Raw genomic sequence first — 18,534 nt, 5'->3', positions numbered from 1 at the left:
ATTTTGCTATTGTTTTTATTTTTTTCAGGAACACAGGTTATCTTGGGCAAGACTCTGCTTGGGATTTCTCGGAACAAGATATTTTGCAAGTCCAGTCCCTGAGGATTTGACCCTACTTCCCTTTTACTATTCTTTTTCATTATTTATTAGGGATAGGATATTTTTGGTGCTTTCAACGACCGCATCAAATTTTGGAGCCGTTGCCGGGGACTGGCAACGTACTAATCTTGTTTTTTTATTTCTTATGACCATATCTGCTCCAAGTACTCTTGCGTTCGATTAAGAAATTGAGAAGACTGCTAGAGCCAATCGCAAGGAGACAAAGTTATGAAAAAAAGCAGTCAGCGATGGTTGGAACTCAAAGTAACCCACCGCCAGAAATCGAAGTCGACGACGAAGCTGAGTCTAGGGTTAACGAAAACCCAACTCGAACACTTGAAAGCGTAAAAGTAGAAGTCGACTCACCAGAAGAAGTGCTTAACGCTAAGGTTAACGAAAACCCGAATCTAGCACACCAACCAATGGCTCAAACGATTCGGCAACTGGCCGAAGCTCCGACAGAAAAACCACCATTGTGCATCGCGTTTCCTACTATAGATACTGATTTTGAGTTGAAGTCAGGTTTAATCCAATTACTGCCAACTTATCGCGGGTTGCAAAATGAAAATCCCCACAAGCATCTGAAAGAATTTCATATGGTTTGTCTTAGCATGAAACCTCAGGGGGTAACTGAGGATCAGATTAAATTGCGTGCTTTCCCTTTCTCCCTAGCAGATTCTGCTAAGGAATGGTTATTTTATTTACCCCCTGGATCTATTACAACTTGGGCTGATCTATCTCGTTTGTTTCTAAATAGGTTTTTTCCAGCATCTCGGGCAGCTGAGCTAAGAAGAGAGATCGTTGGAATAAGACAAAAAGAAGTTGAGTCCCTTTACGATTATTGGGAGCGGTTTAAGAAGTTGTGTGCAAGCTGTCCACAACATGGTATAACAGAGCAATCTCTCCTCCAATAATTTTACGAAGGTTTGAAGCCCATGGAGATGAATATGGTAAACGCTGCTAGTGGAGGAGCATTGGTCAACATGACTCCCCAACAAGCGAGAGACTTGATCTCCACGATGGCTGCAAATTCTCAGCAGTTCCGAGCCAATACTGAACCCTCTAGAAGGGTTCACCAGCTAAGTAATTCAACCTTAGAGGATAAAGTTGATAGATTTACTAATATGATGAATTCTTTTATTGCAGAAAAAGCGAAGACAGCTCGATTATGCGGAATATGTGCTACACCTGATCATGCAACTGATGCATGTCCTAGTTTGTATGTTGAAATCACGGCCCATCTAGATGCTGTGGGAAATTTTCTTGGGCCGCCACAAACGCAATACGACCCCTACGCTAATACCTACAACCCAGGGTGGAGGGACCATCCTAAATTAAGTTATGGGGCCAATCTACGAAATAACCAGCCATACCAAAATTGGTTTCCGCAGCAGCCGCAAGGTTCAGGTAATTTTCTAGAAACCATGGTCAATAAGTTAGCAGCTAATGTTCTTGATTTTTAGCAGCAAAATCTTAATTTCCAAAAAGAGATGAAAGATTTTCAACAGAAAACCGAGGCGTCTATCAGAGAGTTGGCCACATCGATCGAGAAATTAAACTCTCAAGGGAAGCTGCCTTCACAAACAGAACCAAAGCCTAGACAAAATGCAAATGCAGTGACGTTACGAAGTGGAAAGGTACTGGAATCGATTCCAAATAGGAATCTTGCCCAAGAAATTGCCCAGGAAAAACTAAAAAAGACGAACAGGTCCGACCGAAGCCTCCATTGCCTAAAATTCAACCTCTATTTCCAGAACGATTCAACCAGTGTCGAAGAGGTAAAGAGGACAAGGAAATCCTCGAAACATTTAGGAATGTCGAGATCAATATTCCACTGTTAGACGCCATCAAGCAAATACCGCGGTATGCTAAATTTCTTAAAGACCTTTGCACCAACAAGCGAAAATTAACAGGTAATGAAAGGGTGAATGTTGGTGAGAATGTATCCGCAGTGTTACAGCGAAAAATGCCGGCAAAATGTAAGGATAGTGGCATGTTTGCAATACCATGCAAAATAGGCCATCTAGGAATTAAGAAGGCTATATGTGATCTAGGGGCTTCTATAAATGTAATGCCATATTCTATTTATGAATCACTTAACGCGGGTTTTTGACAAAAACAGGTGTTATCATTCAATTGGCGGACAGGTCTGTTGAGCATCCAGAAGGAGTCCTTGAGGATGTTCTGGTAAAAGTTAACGAGCTTATTTTTCTTGCAGATTTTTATGTGATCAAAATGGAGGAGGATAGCACTCCTGGATCTTCAGATCTCCTACTGGGTCGACCGTTCCTTAGTACAGCTAGTACTAAAATTGATGTTAGAAGTGGAACTCTCACGATGGATTTCGATGGGGAGATCGTAAAGTTTAATGTCTACGACGCCATTAGCCATCCAAGCGAAATCTTGAGCGTAAATCGTATCGACATAATTGACTCTTTGGTGGAAGAGAATTTTGAGTAAATTTATGGAGATAATTCTGAAGTTGATGAATTTGAATTTGTTAACGAGTTTTTATCTTCAAATACTAAACTACTACCTTCTGTTATACAGGCACCAGAGTTGGAGTTAGAACCCCCAGGAAAGGCTAGGAAATCAGACATCCAAGAGTTAGAAGAAATTCGCAATGATGCTTACGAGAATGCTCACATTTATAAAGACAAAACAAAGTTGTTTCACGATAAGAGAATAGCTCAGAAGCATTTTTCGATAGGACAAAAAGTTTTACTTCATAACTCCGTGTTAAATTTATTCCCAGGTAAGCTTCGATCACGATGGCAAGAACCTTTTATTGTTACTAAGGTGTTCACATATGGAGTGGTTGAAATAGAGAGTGAAGAATCTGGAAAGCGGTTGTAGTCAATAGCCAGTGGTTGAAGCCATTTTATGAGAATTTTCAAGCCCACACAGTTAAGAAAATCCATTTGGAACCACCATAGAACCAATAACGACGTCGAGCTAATGACGTTAAACAAGCGCTTGTTGGGAGGCAACCCAATTTTTATTTTTATTTTTATTTTTATTATTTATTATTTTTCTTTAATTTATTTATTACTTTATTTTATTATTTAATACTTATTTGGATATTAATCAATTTTTCTTCTTTTGCTTAAAAAAATGAAGCAAACCGTTAAGCAACACTTAAAGCGCATTGAGGCCTGACTTGAAACCTTTGGCCAGCAACTGACCAAGCTCATTGCCATCATTTGTGATCACACGGGGAGTTCTTCTAAACTTTTCTACCTATTTATTTCTTTTCGTCCACATTGAGGATAATGTGCTTTCAGAAGGGGGAGGTACTCTTCGTTATTACTATCATTTTCTGCTGTGATTTTGGTTATTGTCGTTGTTGCTGTGATTATTTTTGGCTGGTGTTGCTGCTTGAGGCTTTATTTTGTCCATATTTATTTTTTTTGGAATCTCCTGCCTCTTTTCATGCCCAAGATTTTTACCAAGAATTGCCTACTGTTTGACCTACAAACATGATTCTTGTTTTCTGAGAAAATTACGAATTTTTCATAATTGATTTAATCTCCACTGTTTTATTTCTATTAGAGTAAAAATAATTGTGATTCATAAAGTTAACTTTATCTTGCTTTTCATAAAATTGATCAAGTTTAAATACGAAGTGGACACTTAATATGTTTGCATGCTAAAATATTTTTATGACTATTAAGGTAATTACTGAAACTTATTTTTGACACTTGATTATTATTATTATTTCTCTAAAGTCCTCATAAAAAAGTTATTATTAATGTCATCTAATGTTCCGTGGTTATGAGTGCAGCTTGAAAACGTGACTAACTGAGTAACCGGGGTAGGGTGCTTGGGTTGTCATCCTATTTTGCGTCAAAAGGTTGTGTGACGTGTTAGATAAAACTCCGCTAACCGGAATTAATTTTTAAGAACATGTTGGGCTGAGTAACCGGGGTGAGGTGCTTGGCTGTCATCTCTCTTTGCGTCAAAAGGTTCGATGTGTTCTTAAGAAAAAAATTATAATAAATTAGGAATCTGCTGGGCTGAGTAATCGGGGTGGGGTGCTTGGCCGTCATCTCTCTTCGCGTCAAAAGGTTCAGTATATTCCTAAAGCACAAAAAAAAGAGAAAAAAAGAAAAAAATAATTTGGGGACTAAAGGAGGAAACAAATAGGGTGTCTTGGTAGGTTTGGTAATTTACCTAATTTTCATTAAATAATTCAAGTCGATTCTAATTTTTGTGTGTATTAATTGGAAAACTTTTTCTATTTTACTTAAAGCAAGCTTAGGGTTTTCTTTATTTTTCATATGCATTTTTGACTGGTTTCTATAAAACTTTGGAAGTGGTATTTGTTTTATGGCAGAATCTAACTTTCACAGTAGATACGAACCATACTTGAGGGCAAGCATGGGCTAAGTAGGGGGCATTTGATAACACTCTAGAATAACGTATTTTTATGTATTAATTATGTATTTATTTTGAGTATGATCCTGCTAATTTGAGCTATTTATGATCTTTTATCTCATAGGGACTAAATTTGAGGCAAAAGTGAAATTAAGGGCCAAAAGCGTGAATTTAGAGATAAAATGGGCCAATGTCCGACACAAGGAAAATTTGGTGCCAAAAGTGCAAGCATGGAGGACACAAGGGTTGAAATGCAAAAAGAAGAGATTTTATTCTATTAAACTCTATTTTAATTATATTAGGATAATTAATATTGAGATAATTATTAAGGATTATTTTTAGGATTTTATTTTATCTTTATTTATCTTCAATTAAATATATTTATCTTTTAGGAATTTAAGTAGGATTAGAATATCTCCCCTAGCACTATAAATAGGGGGTGAAATGACTCAAAAGGGGATCTCATCTTTCTTTTTCTGTAAACACTCTCTCCCCAAAAGTCTAGGCTTTTGTTCTTTTCATATTTCCTTTCAATAAAATCTTTATTTTTATTTTATTTATTTTCTTTTCTACCACAACCATGAGCCACTAAACCCATCTAGCCGAAAGTTGTCAAAAATCCCCAAAAGGGTTTATGAGGCTTAGAATCCGTACTTAGCCTCCTCGTTGAGTATTCATTGTTTCTCCGTACTACGGGGCTGACGCTTCCGTCCAAGTCCCTTAAGAAGTAAGTTTTTCAACGTATGCAAAGACGGCCGGTTTGTATGTTTTGGGAAGGTTGCACAGTCGGTTCGTTAGCTTACTGCGTCAGAGGTTGGATAGCCCAAGAGACAAAATGGCGTGGGATTTGCCATTGAGAAGCGTTGATCTAGCATAAGACGATCCCACAGAAGCGATTGTTGGCTAGAGTCAGGTTCCACTAAATTTTAAGTCTAAATCCTTTGAGCTGGTGGTCATAGGCGTCCTCTTCCACTATAAATGGCTTATTCGGTTTGGGAAGGATCATCTAAAAGCCGAGGATTGAACCCAAGGCGGAACGAGACAACTGGAGGCTAGAATCTCCCATAAGAATTTTCTTTCTCTTAACACTATTTTTAATTTCTCAAATTTTCAATTCAATATTCTTAATTCTGTTTTTATTTTATTTTTTCGTTTTTAGATCCAACAATTTAATTCTACTATTGTTTTTATTTTTTTCAGGAATGCAGGTTGTCTTGGGCAAGACTCTGCTCGGGATTTCACGGAACAAGATATTTTGCAAGTCCAGTCCCTGAGGATTTGACCCTACTTCCCTTTTACTATTCTTTTTCATTATTTATTAGGGATATGATATTTTTGGTGCTTTCAACGACCGCATCAACACCAATAGGTATATAATACCCATCCAGCCCTACACACCTCATAATGTCAATACGACACATTATAGTGTTTACAATCTCACTATCAGATCAGATATAATTTCGGGTGGTTTGACCACCAAATCAGTACAGAACACTTCTTCCAATCCATAATTCTCGCCCCATGCAAATGTAGAGAACAGATAACCAATATTTATGTATTCTTATGCAGATACAATCATACAATTCCAATATATCAAAGGGTTGAAATTCTTACAATTGTCTTATACGGGTATGTAAAACCAATTTATAATTATAATAAAGCAGATCATACAGTCCAGTTTAGTTCATACACATCCTACAGACGACTTACACCTTTCTCGTACAACAATTATGGCGATAACAGAAATTTGTCGATTCTGGCTCACATGCTCATGTGGGTGCTTGTGTGACTCCACACTGTAACAGCCCTTTTTTAGTGAAATCGGAATAGTGGTTTTGGGACCACAAATCTGAGGCCAAAAGAATATTTATTTAAATATTATTTTATGGTTTATAGTATGATAGAAATATCGTATAAAAATTTCGTTAAGAAATTTTACCGTTTACATGTCTAATCTGATAAAAAGGACTAAATTCAATAAAGTGCAAAAATTGAATTCTAATAACTAAAGGTATTAAATAGCTATGGAATTTTAAATTGGAGGTCCTTATATAGTAAATAGACCATTTACAGTAGTTAGTGGATAAGAATGATTATTCATCATTGGAAATTTAATAAATTATTAAGGTTAATTTTGGAAAAAGAAATGATAAATGATGATAAATAAATAAAATAATCTAATATCATCATCTTTTACCAAATAAAAGAAAACAAATGGAAACCCTAGCCATGAAAGGTTGAATTTAGCAAGGTTATTTTTACTCATTTAGGTATGTATTTTTGTCTCGTTTTTAATAATTTTTATGTTTCCGAGATTGTAGTAGCTTAATCTAACTATCTCGGGGATTAATTTGTAAAATCGTTAAAGTATTAGGATTTTTCCATGGATGAGTATGATTGGATTTTGAAGTTTTATGATAGAAAATGAAAGGTTGTTGTTAGGTAAACAACTTTTGTAAAAAGAATTTTGATGAAATTATCAATTAAGGGCTAAATTGAAAAGATGATAAATTTATGGTAAAATTCTAAATTTTGTGAAATACATGGGCTGCTATTAATATGTATAAAAATCAACTTGGCTTGAATAAGAATTAAAGTGTATGAATTTTATTTTTCGAGCCTAGGGTAATAAATTAAAAGTATATGGGCAAAATAGTAATTTTTCCAAAAATGTGTGTTGGACTGAATTGAATATGAATTATATTGAATTAAGTCAAATTCATTTGTATAGATCTGAATAGACCTAGTACGGAGTTAGATAAAGGCAAAGGAAAAGTAACGGATTAGTAGCCATTGTATCTACATACACTTATCGAGGTAAGTTCGTGTAACTAAATTGTACATTTATACTTTTGAAATTGAATATTATTGTGTGTGATTTATACAATTGTCATGTATAATTACCGATCACATATCTGATAATTTGAGTCCCGTTTGAACCTTAGAAATTCAGAGGATACAAATGACATGTCATTAGGGTTACCATTTTGGTTGTAGCCCTGCATGTGTTGCGGACACACCACAGCTCTCATGAGCTTCCTGATATTTAGCTCACATGAACTTCCCGATTTCAACTCTTATGAGCTTCTCGATATACAGCTCGCATGAGCTTCCCATTATTTAGCTCACATGAGCTTCCCGTTATATAGCTCAGAAGAGCTTCCCATTTACATGCTCATATAAGCATACATGTACATGAATTGACAGATTATAGTTTTGTACACTTCGTGTGTACTACTCTTGTATCTAACGATATTTTAAATGGTTCAACGAGAAATGTTCTATTATGAGACAAAATGAGTTCAGTACAAACTATTACCGGTATATACATGGAAATGATATTACTTGATATATTGATACATGATTCGGTTGATACATGTATGTGAAACTTGCTTAATGACTATGTTCATCCATGATTGTGAGCTATTATATGTGTTTATATGGCTAACATGTTGAGGTTATGTGTTTAGGCTTTTGGCCAAATTGGTTTGAATATGTATTGTATGCTTACCTTAAATGTGATTAAATGGCAAGTTAAATTCTATGTTATACGACCTTACTAAGCTTAAAAGCTTACTCCGTGTTATTTTTCTATGTTTTATAGTAATTCAGAAGCTGATTTGGGTTGGAAGCTGTTCGAAGCTAAATCACACTATCCATCGACTCTTTTGGAATTTTCAGTAAATTAATTCTGGTTATAATGGCATGTATAGGTTATTTTGGTCAATGTTGGTATATAAATGTTTTGTAGAAACTAGCCATTTGAATTGCTTGTGTTTGGTATATTTTGGTGTGTATATAAGTAGCCTTATCATGTTTAATTGGAATGTGTTTGGAATGGTTGAATGATGGAAATTATAGGTATATTGAGAATTGGTTGATTTGGTATATTTAGCAAAATTATGCATATACACTACACCAAAACAAGCTTTTAGCGGTGTTTTTAGCAGTGGTTGGAAAACAAACGCCGCTAAAGATCGATCATTAACGGCACTTCATGGAAAACGCCACTGAAAATAAGCATTAGCGGTGTTTTCAAGAAAGCACCGCAAAATACCTAAGCCCAACGACGCCGTTTTCTGAGCTTTCGGGGATTTAGCGGCGTTTTTAAGAAAGCACCACTAATGCTCAGGGCTTTAGCGGCGTTTTTGAGAAAGCGCCACAAAAAAATCTAATCCCAACGACGCCGTTTTCTGAGCTTTCGGTGATTTAGTGGCGTTTTTAGGTAAGCGCCGCTAATGCTCAAGTCTTTAGCGGCGTTTTTGGGAAAGCACCGCAAAAATACCTAAGCCCAACGACGCTGTTTTCTGAGCTTTCGGGGATTTAGGGGCGTTTTTAAGTAAGCGCCGCTAATGCTCAGGCATTTAAAATAATTTAAAATATTTTTTAAAAATGGAAAAATTAAAATACTATTATTTAAAATAATTTTAAAGTTTTTTGGATACATTACTGATTTTTTAGTTTATATATTAAATAATTTCTTATATAATCGTAAAAGAGATAGTATTAATTTTAAAATATTGAATTAATTACTATTTAATTTGTTTATTTATATTAATTAAAATTCAATTTAATTTTAAATGAATATTTGTTAAAATGGATTAATTTGAAATAATGACACGTAGAAATAAATTGAAATAAAAAACATAGAAAAATATTTGTTAAAAATAGAAAATTTAAAATACTATTATTAAGCCATAATTTTAAATTTTTTTGGGTACATGACTGATTGATTTTTAATTTATATACTAAATAATTTCAAATATAATTGTAAGAGATAAGATAGTATTAATTTTAAAATATTTAATTTAATTATCATTATAGTTTAGGGTTTAATAAATATGATTTAGGGTATATATATGGTTAATTTAGGATTTAAGACCGGTTTAGGAGTTACAATTTTAAGTTTTATAGATTATGGAATTAGGGATTATGGATTAGGGATTCTGGTTTAAGGGTTAATGTGATTTAAGGTTTATGGGTTAAGGGTTAGGGGTTAGGTTAGGGGTTAGATGTTAAGAGTTAGGGATTTAGGGTTTATAAATTTGGTGTTAGGTTAGAGTTTAAGGTTTAGATTAATTGGTATATTTTAATTATATATTAAATAAGGTTTAGGGGTTATGGGTTATGGGTTAAGGGTTAGGGACTCAGGATCGGGTTATGGTTTAGGGTTTAAATTAATTACTATTTTTTAATTTATATATTAAATAAAGTTTAAGGGTTAGGGGTTAGGGGTTAGGGGTTAGGGATTTGGGGTCGGGTTTAGGGTTTAAGGTTTAGATTAATTAGTATTTTTTTAATTTATATATTAAATAAAGTTTAGGGGTTAGAGGTTAGGGATTTGGGGTCGGGTTAGGGTTTAAGATTTGGATTAATTAGTACTTTTTAATTTATATATTAAATAAGTTCTTTATATAATTGTAAAAGAGATAATAATAAATTGTAAAGATTATTAATTTAAAATTGATATCCAATATATAATAATTTGAATATAATAATTTAAAATTGTAAAAATTGTAAAATTGTAAAAAATTGTAAAAATTATAAAAAATAAAATAAAAAATAAAAAGAAATAAAAACACTAAAATTTTAATTTTTACCTAATTTTTTTAAATACTACTTAAAAAACTAAAATTAATAATTTTATCTAATTTTTATAAATATTACCTAAACAAAACTATGCATTAAAATTTGCCAAAACGGCGCCGTTTCAATAGAAAAGTTAATGTACTAGTGGCGTTTTGGTTCAAAACGCCACAAAATATTCTTAATAATGAAGACAAAACAGTGCAGTTTTTGGCTGCGAATTTAATGGACTTTGCGGCGCTAAGGAAAAAACGCCGCAAGTTTCTGTTATTAGTTTTCGCAAAACGGTGTCATTTTGCCTGGGATTAGTGGCGCTTCTAAAAAATGCAGCAAAATATTCTTAATAATGAAGACAAAACGGTGCAGTTTTTGGCTGCGAATTTAATGGGTTTTGCGGCGCTAAGGGAAAAACGCCGCTAAAGGTGGTCATTAGCGGTGCTAAGGAAAAAACGCCGCAAAGTTCAGTTCTCAATTTTCGTAAAACGGTGTCGTTTTGCCCGGGCATTAGTGGTGCTAGTAAAAAACGCCGCAAAATATTCTTAATAATGAAGACAAAATGGTGTAGTTTTTGGCTGCGAATTTAATGGGTTTTGCGGCGCTAAGGGAAAAATGCCGCTAAGGGTTGTCATTAGCGGCGCTAAGGAAAAAACGCTGCAAGGTTTTGTTCTCAGTTTTCGCAAAACAGTGTCGTTTTGCTTGGGCATTAGTGGCGCTACTAAAAAACACCTCAAAATATTCTTAATAATGAAGACAAAATGGTGAAATTTTTGGCTGCGAATTTAATGGGTTTTGCGGCACTAAGGTAAAAACGCCGCTAAATGTGGTCATTAGCGGCGCTAAGGAAAAAATGCCACAAAGTTCTGTTCTCAGTTTTCATAAAACGGTGTCGTTTTTCCTGGTCATTAGTGGCGCTACTAAAAAAAGCTGAATGTTTCAAACTGGTTGAAATAATAAGGTGTCATTTTATTCCCAGTCCTTTCTTCATCCCCTCCAATTTGTCCCATACCCGAAACAAATCATTTTTCCCTCCCAAATTTCCTCAAAATTCCCCCAAATCAAGAACCCTAGTCTGCATAACTTCAAGGACCCGAAGGTTCCCCTTCTGCCGTCGCTCATCTACCGTCGCACTCATCAACCGTTGCCAAACACGCCGTTGCACTCCTCTGCTGTCAGAGAAATCGGTAAGGTTCTTCTCTTTTTCTCAGAAATCTTCCCACGTTCGGTCTTGAGCAATATTGAGAAATAATTTGAATTTCTTGTTAGTTGTTTCTACTTGGTGGCCAGTATATTGGATAGAAACTTTTAGAACCAATGAATATGATCTGTAGTTTGGATGTGTTTTTTGTCAAGTTGTTTGTACTCAACAAATATGGCGATAAGAATTCAGAAATTTTTACTTGTGGATTTTTTAAAACTGATTGATTCTCTGGGCTTTGGCTACGTGCAAATGGCTTTGAAAACCAATATCCTGCCTGTTTTCCTTCGAATTCTTTATAACACCTGTGTATATGTCCTATTTGGATGTTGAGAGAGGTTACTCTGATCTCCCTTTATTTGTTATTTATGCACCATGTATGTGTTGCATTCTAAACGTTGATTCTCTAGCATAAAGCTTTTGGACTTTCTTGGCCACTATTAATTGTATTATATTTCAGGATTGGTAGTAGCAATGAAATATTGTTGGTGATGGGTTTACTAAGTTATTGGTGGCCGTGACTATGTCCAAGTCAGATTCTTTCAATTTCTGTTGGTTTGGTTACTTTGTGATCACCCCTAGAACAGTCTCAAGAGGCATGCTGTAGTTTTGTTAGTTTTAGGTGAAATTTGAGAAGGATTTGGAAAAAGATCAAGGTTATTTAGATTTTATTTTAGAAAAGAATCTTGGTATTCAAGTTTCAAATTTAGAAGTTGGCTCAGAAATAATACATGGCGAATTTCTTTGGTGAAGCTCTTTTAGCAGGAAGGAATAAAAACATGTTTTTCTTTTGGAGAAACTAAAAGATCTTGGTTAGCAGGTTGGTTTGTGTAGTATGGATTCATGTATTCGCTAATGGAACACAAAACTGAAACTTGAATTGCCTAAAGCAGTCGTAGCGTTTGTTGAATTGCCTAAAGTAGTATGGATACAATTGTTGTATCCAATGCAAATTTTATTATTTAATAATATATATATAAATTTAAGTTAATATTTTTGAAACATAATGTCTTATTTCTGAAAGGCCTAAATATTTTATGCATAATGAAAATGGTTGGTATAGAACATATAATAAGTTCTTTATATAATTGTACCTCATGCGTTCAGTTTTCTTTGTTGAAAATAAATTCTTTTACTTCGAAAGGAATATGGTTTGCTACATTGGTGCAAAAAACGCAATATTTGTGGTTCGCAATAAATTCTTTGGAGTCACATCAAATTTGAGGGATTTGATCTCATAATAAACTAGTGTTAAGCTGCTGTATTTGTTTTCCTTTTAAGTTGCAAAAAATAGTGTGATTAAAGGATTTGGAGATTTTTGAGTGGGTCAACTCAAACCATGCTTATTGCCATTTTAGAAAAAAAGGATCAATCTGTTATTCATTTCTAAAAGGTGGATTATAAGAAATTTTTAAAAGTTAGGTCAGTTTCTGTTTTTGGTCGTTTAAATTTGAAATTTTACAATTTAAGCATCTAATTTTATAATATCATTAACTAATTTAAATAGTTAATACCGTTAAATGAGAATAATATTTCGATTTTAATCGTATTTTTTACTTTCGCAATTAAATGAGAATAATATTTCGATTTATTTTCATTAGAAATTATAATTCGACAGCTCAACGAAACAATTATATTAGTCTCATATTTCAATTTTTTCCATTACTTTGAAATATTTTTTCCATTACAAGATCATTTGCACCATCTTTGTGGGATATATTGCATGTCTGCAAATGCCTTGTCTTTCAATTTGTCATTCTGCTATAATTCATGCCTTGTCTTTTAATCGCTATAATTCATGCCATGTCGGCAAATGCCTTGTCATTCTGCAAATGCATGCATATCTAGCCACATCTTATTTGACATTGCTATCCTATGCAGTGGGGGAACTCATTATTCTGCTTTTATTTGATTTAACTCTTGTAAAGCAGTACCAAACTTCACGGACTGCAATTCAACTTAAAGACAAAAGCAACTGGGGTTATCTTCACCTTAATATTATACTTAGACGACTGCAATTAAATGTGGTTCTTTGCTTTTCTATGGCTATGAATTCTTATAAAAAGCTTGATTATGTATTTCTTTAGTTAGCTAGAGGTCTTCTATCTTGAATGGAAAAAGGTAGCAGTACTGTTACTTGTAAAATTGGCCTCGCCCCCCAAGGGAGCTCTTCTAGTTTGAATATGGTTGTTTGAGTATATATGTTATCACAACTAATAAAATTATGGTTTAAAGATATTTTTAAGTTAAAATTTGAGAAATCATCATTAAATTATGGTTTTGGTTTAAAGATATTTTTAAGTTAAAATCTCACTATTTATAAATTTTTATTTAAAATATAAGAATTCCTTATTTACTTGTTCCTAAATTTTGCATTTAGGCTGCAGTAGTTTTTGTCTTGCCTTGTTGCTTTGAGATTCTTAGCTAAAACAGTGGCACCCTCATGAAGGCCTTGTTGCCTTGTTGCATTGTAGGCCCGAATGACTATGGCTCTAATATTTGTTCATATGAACTTGTTTGCGCATACTGCTTTCTCATTTAGGCTGTAGTTGCTGTTCACTTTTGTCTTCTATTTATTAGCCAAATTTACTTCTGTTGCCTTCTGTTTTGTTATTCTTACTTCTATTTTTTGGGTAGTAATGTACTTCTGTCTTTTTTTCCAGGATTTGCTTCGAAATTGAGGAAATATAAGGTATTTATTCCTATGTTTCCCTAATTAGTTTTCTTAAAAAAAATGTCCAACTTAATAACTTATATAATTCACATAATAACTTACATAACTTAACAACTTAACAACTCACATAATTTACATAATACATATATATGTCATACCATATAACTTAATAACTTATATAATTCACATAATAACTTACTTAACTTAATAACCTAACAACTCACATAATTTACATAACTTAATAATTTTAAAATATATCATTCCATAACTTACAAATTAAATACAATAATTAACAACTCACATAACTTAATAAGTTATACATGTTATATCATAACTCACATAATAACTTACATAACTTAATAACTTATATATATGCATAACTTAATAACTCATATTATTTACATAACTTAATCATTGTAAAATATATCATTCCATAACTTACAAATTAAATACAATAATTAATAACATACATAATACATAACTTTTCAACTATTTTATATGTGCTGTTTTATTTCAACTACTTTATATGTGCTGTTATTGTTGTAATTAGTTATTAACTTTTCAACTAATTTATGTGTATTGCAGATAAAATGCCTAGAAGAAAATACGAATATGATGAAGATGTTTCAGCAATCGCAACATCCGCCGTCATAGTGTATTGTATAAATATTTTTATCATTTTAACTTTTAACATTTTTGTAAAAATAATATGAATTATATTTTATTTATTGATATTAATATTTATTTTATTCGTTTAATTTGAAATATTATATAGATTTATTGATTTTGGCTAGTTTAGATTGGGTTGCTTTTGATTTGTTGCTACAGGATGGCTAAAAATATGAAAAATTAAATTTCACAAAAATCTCAAAATTAGTGGCGTTTTTAAAAAAAGTGCCGCTAAAGGACACCAAACAATAGCGGCGTTTGTGGGAAAAGTGCCGCTAAAGAACATGACCTTTAACGCCGTTTGTGGGAAAAGCACCGCTAAAGAACATGGCCTTTAGCGGCATTTGCGGGAAAAGCACCGCTAAAGAACATGACCTTTAGCGGCGTTTATTTCTATAAACGCCACAAACGTTAGCGACATTAACATCAGCGGAAAGCGCCGCAAATACTTTTAGCGGCGCTAAAGGCCTAAAAAATGCCGCTAAAAACCTGTTTTGGTTTAGTGATATGTATTTGGCTATCTAGGTAAATTTTGGAATTTGATTGACAAGTTTTCAAATTGTCATTTGAATTACCTATGGGTATATTGGTTGTATGTTGTGATAATACATGTGTAAGACTTGATTTTAGCTTGATTTGAATGCCTTGTTATGACTTATTGATGTGCAAAAATGTTGAGTTAGGTTGATGACAAATTGGGTGAGAAATGTGGCTTAGAAAATGACCTATTTTTGTCCACAAGGGTAGAGACACAGGCTTGTGTCCCCTGCACCTTTAAAAAATTTTAAAGTTTTCCGAAAAATTCTTTGGGTACCCGATTTAGTCCAAACTTATTTCTAAAGTGTATTCTGGGCCTCGAGGGCTCGCATAAGGGACAATATATTTGTTTTTGATTGGTTTCCGATATGAATGTTATTTTATATAAAATATCTGTTTATTTGATCTGTAAACTCCGGTAATGCTTTGTAACCCTGTTCCGGCAATGGATACTGGTTAGGAGTGTTACACCACACGGCCTAGCACACTACTGTATGGCTGTCCGTGTGCCTCTATTCACCAAGTCAATGAGTTACACCATCTAGGCACACGCCATTATGCTGCCCATATGCTTCACACAGTCCAACACACATCTATGTGCCCTGCCTGTGTGTCTCTAATACATAAATATTGAGTCACACAGTCTGGACACACACCCATGTGTCAGCCCGTGTGACCACTGCACCATAATATCTCACACACGGCTTACCACACGCCCGTGTAGTTCTTCCGTGTATCTTAAATCCAAAGTCAATCAGTTACACGGTCTAACATACGATTTTCCACACGACCGTGTGGGAGCCCGTGTGTCGTCGACTATCCCGTTTTTGACGATAAAAAAATGCAGAAGAAGAAGGGTTTCTATACCCTACCTAAAACAGCAACAACACAGAAGAAATCCCGAGACTCCTAAAACCTAGAAACCAAAACCAATTACTCAATTAACAGAGATAAAAAGGAATACGCTAAATCACAACAACAACCAACGTAACAACCTTCAACGTACAAACTCGAAATGAACAAAACTTGTTTACCGAAAGTTCAATAGTGCACACTCGAGTTCGAGACGATGAGAGAAGCATTAGGCATCTCTTGACCTTTCCCTAATCTTCTGTAACCACGAGCAAGCAAAGCAAGACAAAACTGATCAACACCCTCACCTCGATTTCAAAGAAATTAGCAATTCATACATAACAACTAGAATTACAATGGTCTAATCTTACCTTTAAGCACTGAAACAACCAACAGTACGATACGATTCAACAATTAACCCAATTGAGTGTTATACGGAAAAAAATTCCAGAACGATGCCAAAAAGAAGAAGAAAAAAAACAAAAAGAACAGTGAGGGAAGAAAATAAAAAGAAGTTAAACATATGAGGAATTCATTTAAAATTCTGAGACTGGTATTAACAGAGAAGTGCAAAAATAATAATATTCTTAAACATAGGCGCGGAGACTCGAACACCAAAGCAGAAGGTATACAAATTCTTAACCATCAAACCAGTAGGCTCATTCTTGAGACATCAACGCACAGAATTTAACTTATGTGACACATGCAAGTCAAAAGTTCAATTAAAGGATACGCAAAACTTCATAAATGCGACTTGAATCTCTGACCTTTAGTGAGCAACCAGAGCACATTACCATAGAAACACCCACATTTTCATTGACACAACCAATAGAAAAACTCACATTTTTGGGGCGTTACAATGAAGCTTGGAGGTGAGAAAAACAAAAAGGGTTAGAAGGCCATAACTCTTGTGGGATAATTTCAAACTGGTGATACTACAAAGAAAAAAGGTATTTTATGAAAAAAAATAAAAGTGAGTTGTGTTTTATTTTTAAAAATAAAGTATTAACAAAACTCTTGAAAAATACAAGTTAATTCAAATAAGTGTAAATTTTAAAATTTATATGAGAAATCTAGTTGTCAGATGACTTCATGAACCAATAATTACATGTTTTAATTATGTTTAATACATTATATGTCCATATAACTTTATATACATATATATTGACACATTCATAAATATCACAATATGATTTGAATTTGGGACACACAAATTTTAAATTGTTAACGTAATTGTTGAAAAATATGAAATTGTCAATTCGGTGCTAGAGAGAGTGTCTATTTCTGTGCCTATCAAATTTGTGTGGAGATAATTTCCATATTTAGGTGTTAACAATTTATTGAACAATATATTTGGGTTTTGCTAATTACATGGTGAATATCTAACCCATTATGAAAAATCGCACTGCTTGGGAATTCATATATTGGTAATTAATTTGGATTGAAATTTCTCAAAACAATCCCTTGGATTATGGACTTTGAATTGGATCGAAATTCTTTTGATGAGGTGCCATAGAGTCCATCTTTACTTCATATGTTATTATATATTGCATTACTTTTATGGTATTACTGTTTTATTTGAATTGTATTTGATCTTCTATTGTAAGCAAATCTCGAAATCAATGTCTATATATTTGAGAGACTTGCCTAGGTAAATATACCGAATGTTAGACACTTAATGTGTTCTTGAGAGAATACTTTTATAAGAGTGTTATTTTTAAAGTAAAACATGTTGTTGTGATTACAAGGGGTGTTAATAGTGGTAAGAGTAATGTATCTTTAAAGTGCAAGGGTGAAAGAAACAATCACTGTATGTATGACTGAGTAGGTTTAGCTTGTAATTGTTGAAGAAAGTGTATACATCATTAAGCTAATCTACCAACTCAGACACCAATTTAATTTTAGTGGTTTTTATTATTATTTAATAACGCCTTTTTTTACTAACGTTAATTATTTGAACCAAAACCTTACTTTGTTTTAATCTAAAAAATAGTTTTTACCAAAAAAAATTTGTTCACACACAACCAGTAGTAATAATTAAGCCTATTAAATTCAATGCTTTTTGATAATTAAATTACTTATTTAGTATCCAAATTCTTTTTCAATACAATCGGCTAATCAATCTACCAAGTATTTTACCAATTTAGTTCTGATTTCGAATTATTCTTTTAAAAAGCTCAATTTAGTTTTTAAATCACTAAACCTCGTGTTAAAATTTATCTTTAATTCCATCATTTACTCATTAGTTAATTGATCATTTGCCTTAGACTACAAACAAAAATAAAAGGAACACATTGGGTTATGATAAAAATGAAAGAATATTTGATTGATTTTGTCCCCTAATTAACTTTTTTTTGTCGCTTCATATGTTGAGTATATCCTATGCACAAAAACACATCCTATAAACAAATTCGCATATGCCTAACTAAGCTATTTACGGTCCGCGATCACGTTTTGTATCTGGATTTTTATAAATCCTAAGACAACCTTATGCTGAGTCAAATCAAATTTTGAGTAAGATATTTTAATTTTTTTTTAAATTTCA

General features: G+C 33.3%; 1 protein-coding gene, 1 long non-coding RNA gene and 1 other non-coding gene across 3 annotated transcripts; 2 read left to right on the top strand and 1 right to left on the bottom strand.

Moving 5' to 3' along the window:
* Positions 1 to 881: 881 nt before the first annotated feature.
* On the bottom strand, positions 882 to 988 carry LOC121218026 (small nucleolar RNA R71). The gene has a single exon (XR_005914298.1). It is a non-coding gene; the product is annotated as a small nucleolar RNA R71 (small nucleolar RNA).
* Positions 989 to 1,034: 46 nt separating this feature from the next.
* LOC107902448 (uncharacterized) lies at positions 1,035 to 2,955 on the top strand. The gene is made up of 5 exons (XM_041092696.1): positions 1,035 to 1,506; positions 1,588 to 1,736; positions 1,868 to 2,078; positions 2,222 to 2,508; positions 2,650 to 2,955. Exons 1-5 carry the CDS (start codon positions 1,035 to 1,037, stop codon positions 2,953 to 2,955), a joined length of 1,425 nt encoding a protein of 474 aa, XP_040948630.1.
* A 7,999-nt stretch (positions 2,956 to 10,954) lies between these two features.
* Positions 10,955 to 14,727, top strand: LOC107903010 (uncharacterized). The gene is made up of 3 exons (XR_001685672.2): positions 10,955 to 11,243; positions 13,921 to 13,949; positions 14,517 to 14,727. It is a non-coding gene; the product is annotated as an uncharacterized lncRNA (long non-coding RNA).
* The last annotated feature ends 3,807 nt before the right edge of the window (positions 14,728 to 18,534 follow it).

This window comes from Gossypium hirsutum, chromosome D05 (assembly GCF_007990345.1).
Source record: "Gossypium hirsutum isolate 1008001.06 chromosome D05, Gossypium_hirsutum_v2.1, whole genome shotgun sequence".
NCBI lineage: Eukaryota > Viridiplantae > Streptophyta > Magnoliopsida > Malvales > Malvaceae > Gossypium > Gossypium hirsutum.
This window is presented reverse-complemented; position numbering and strand designations above follow the sequence as displayed.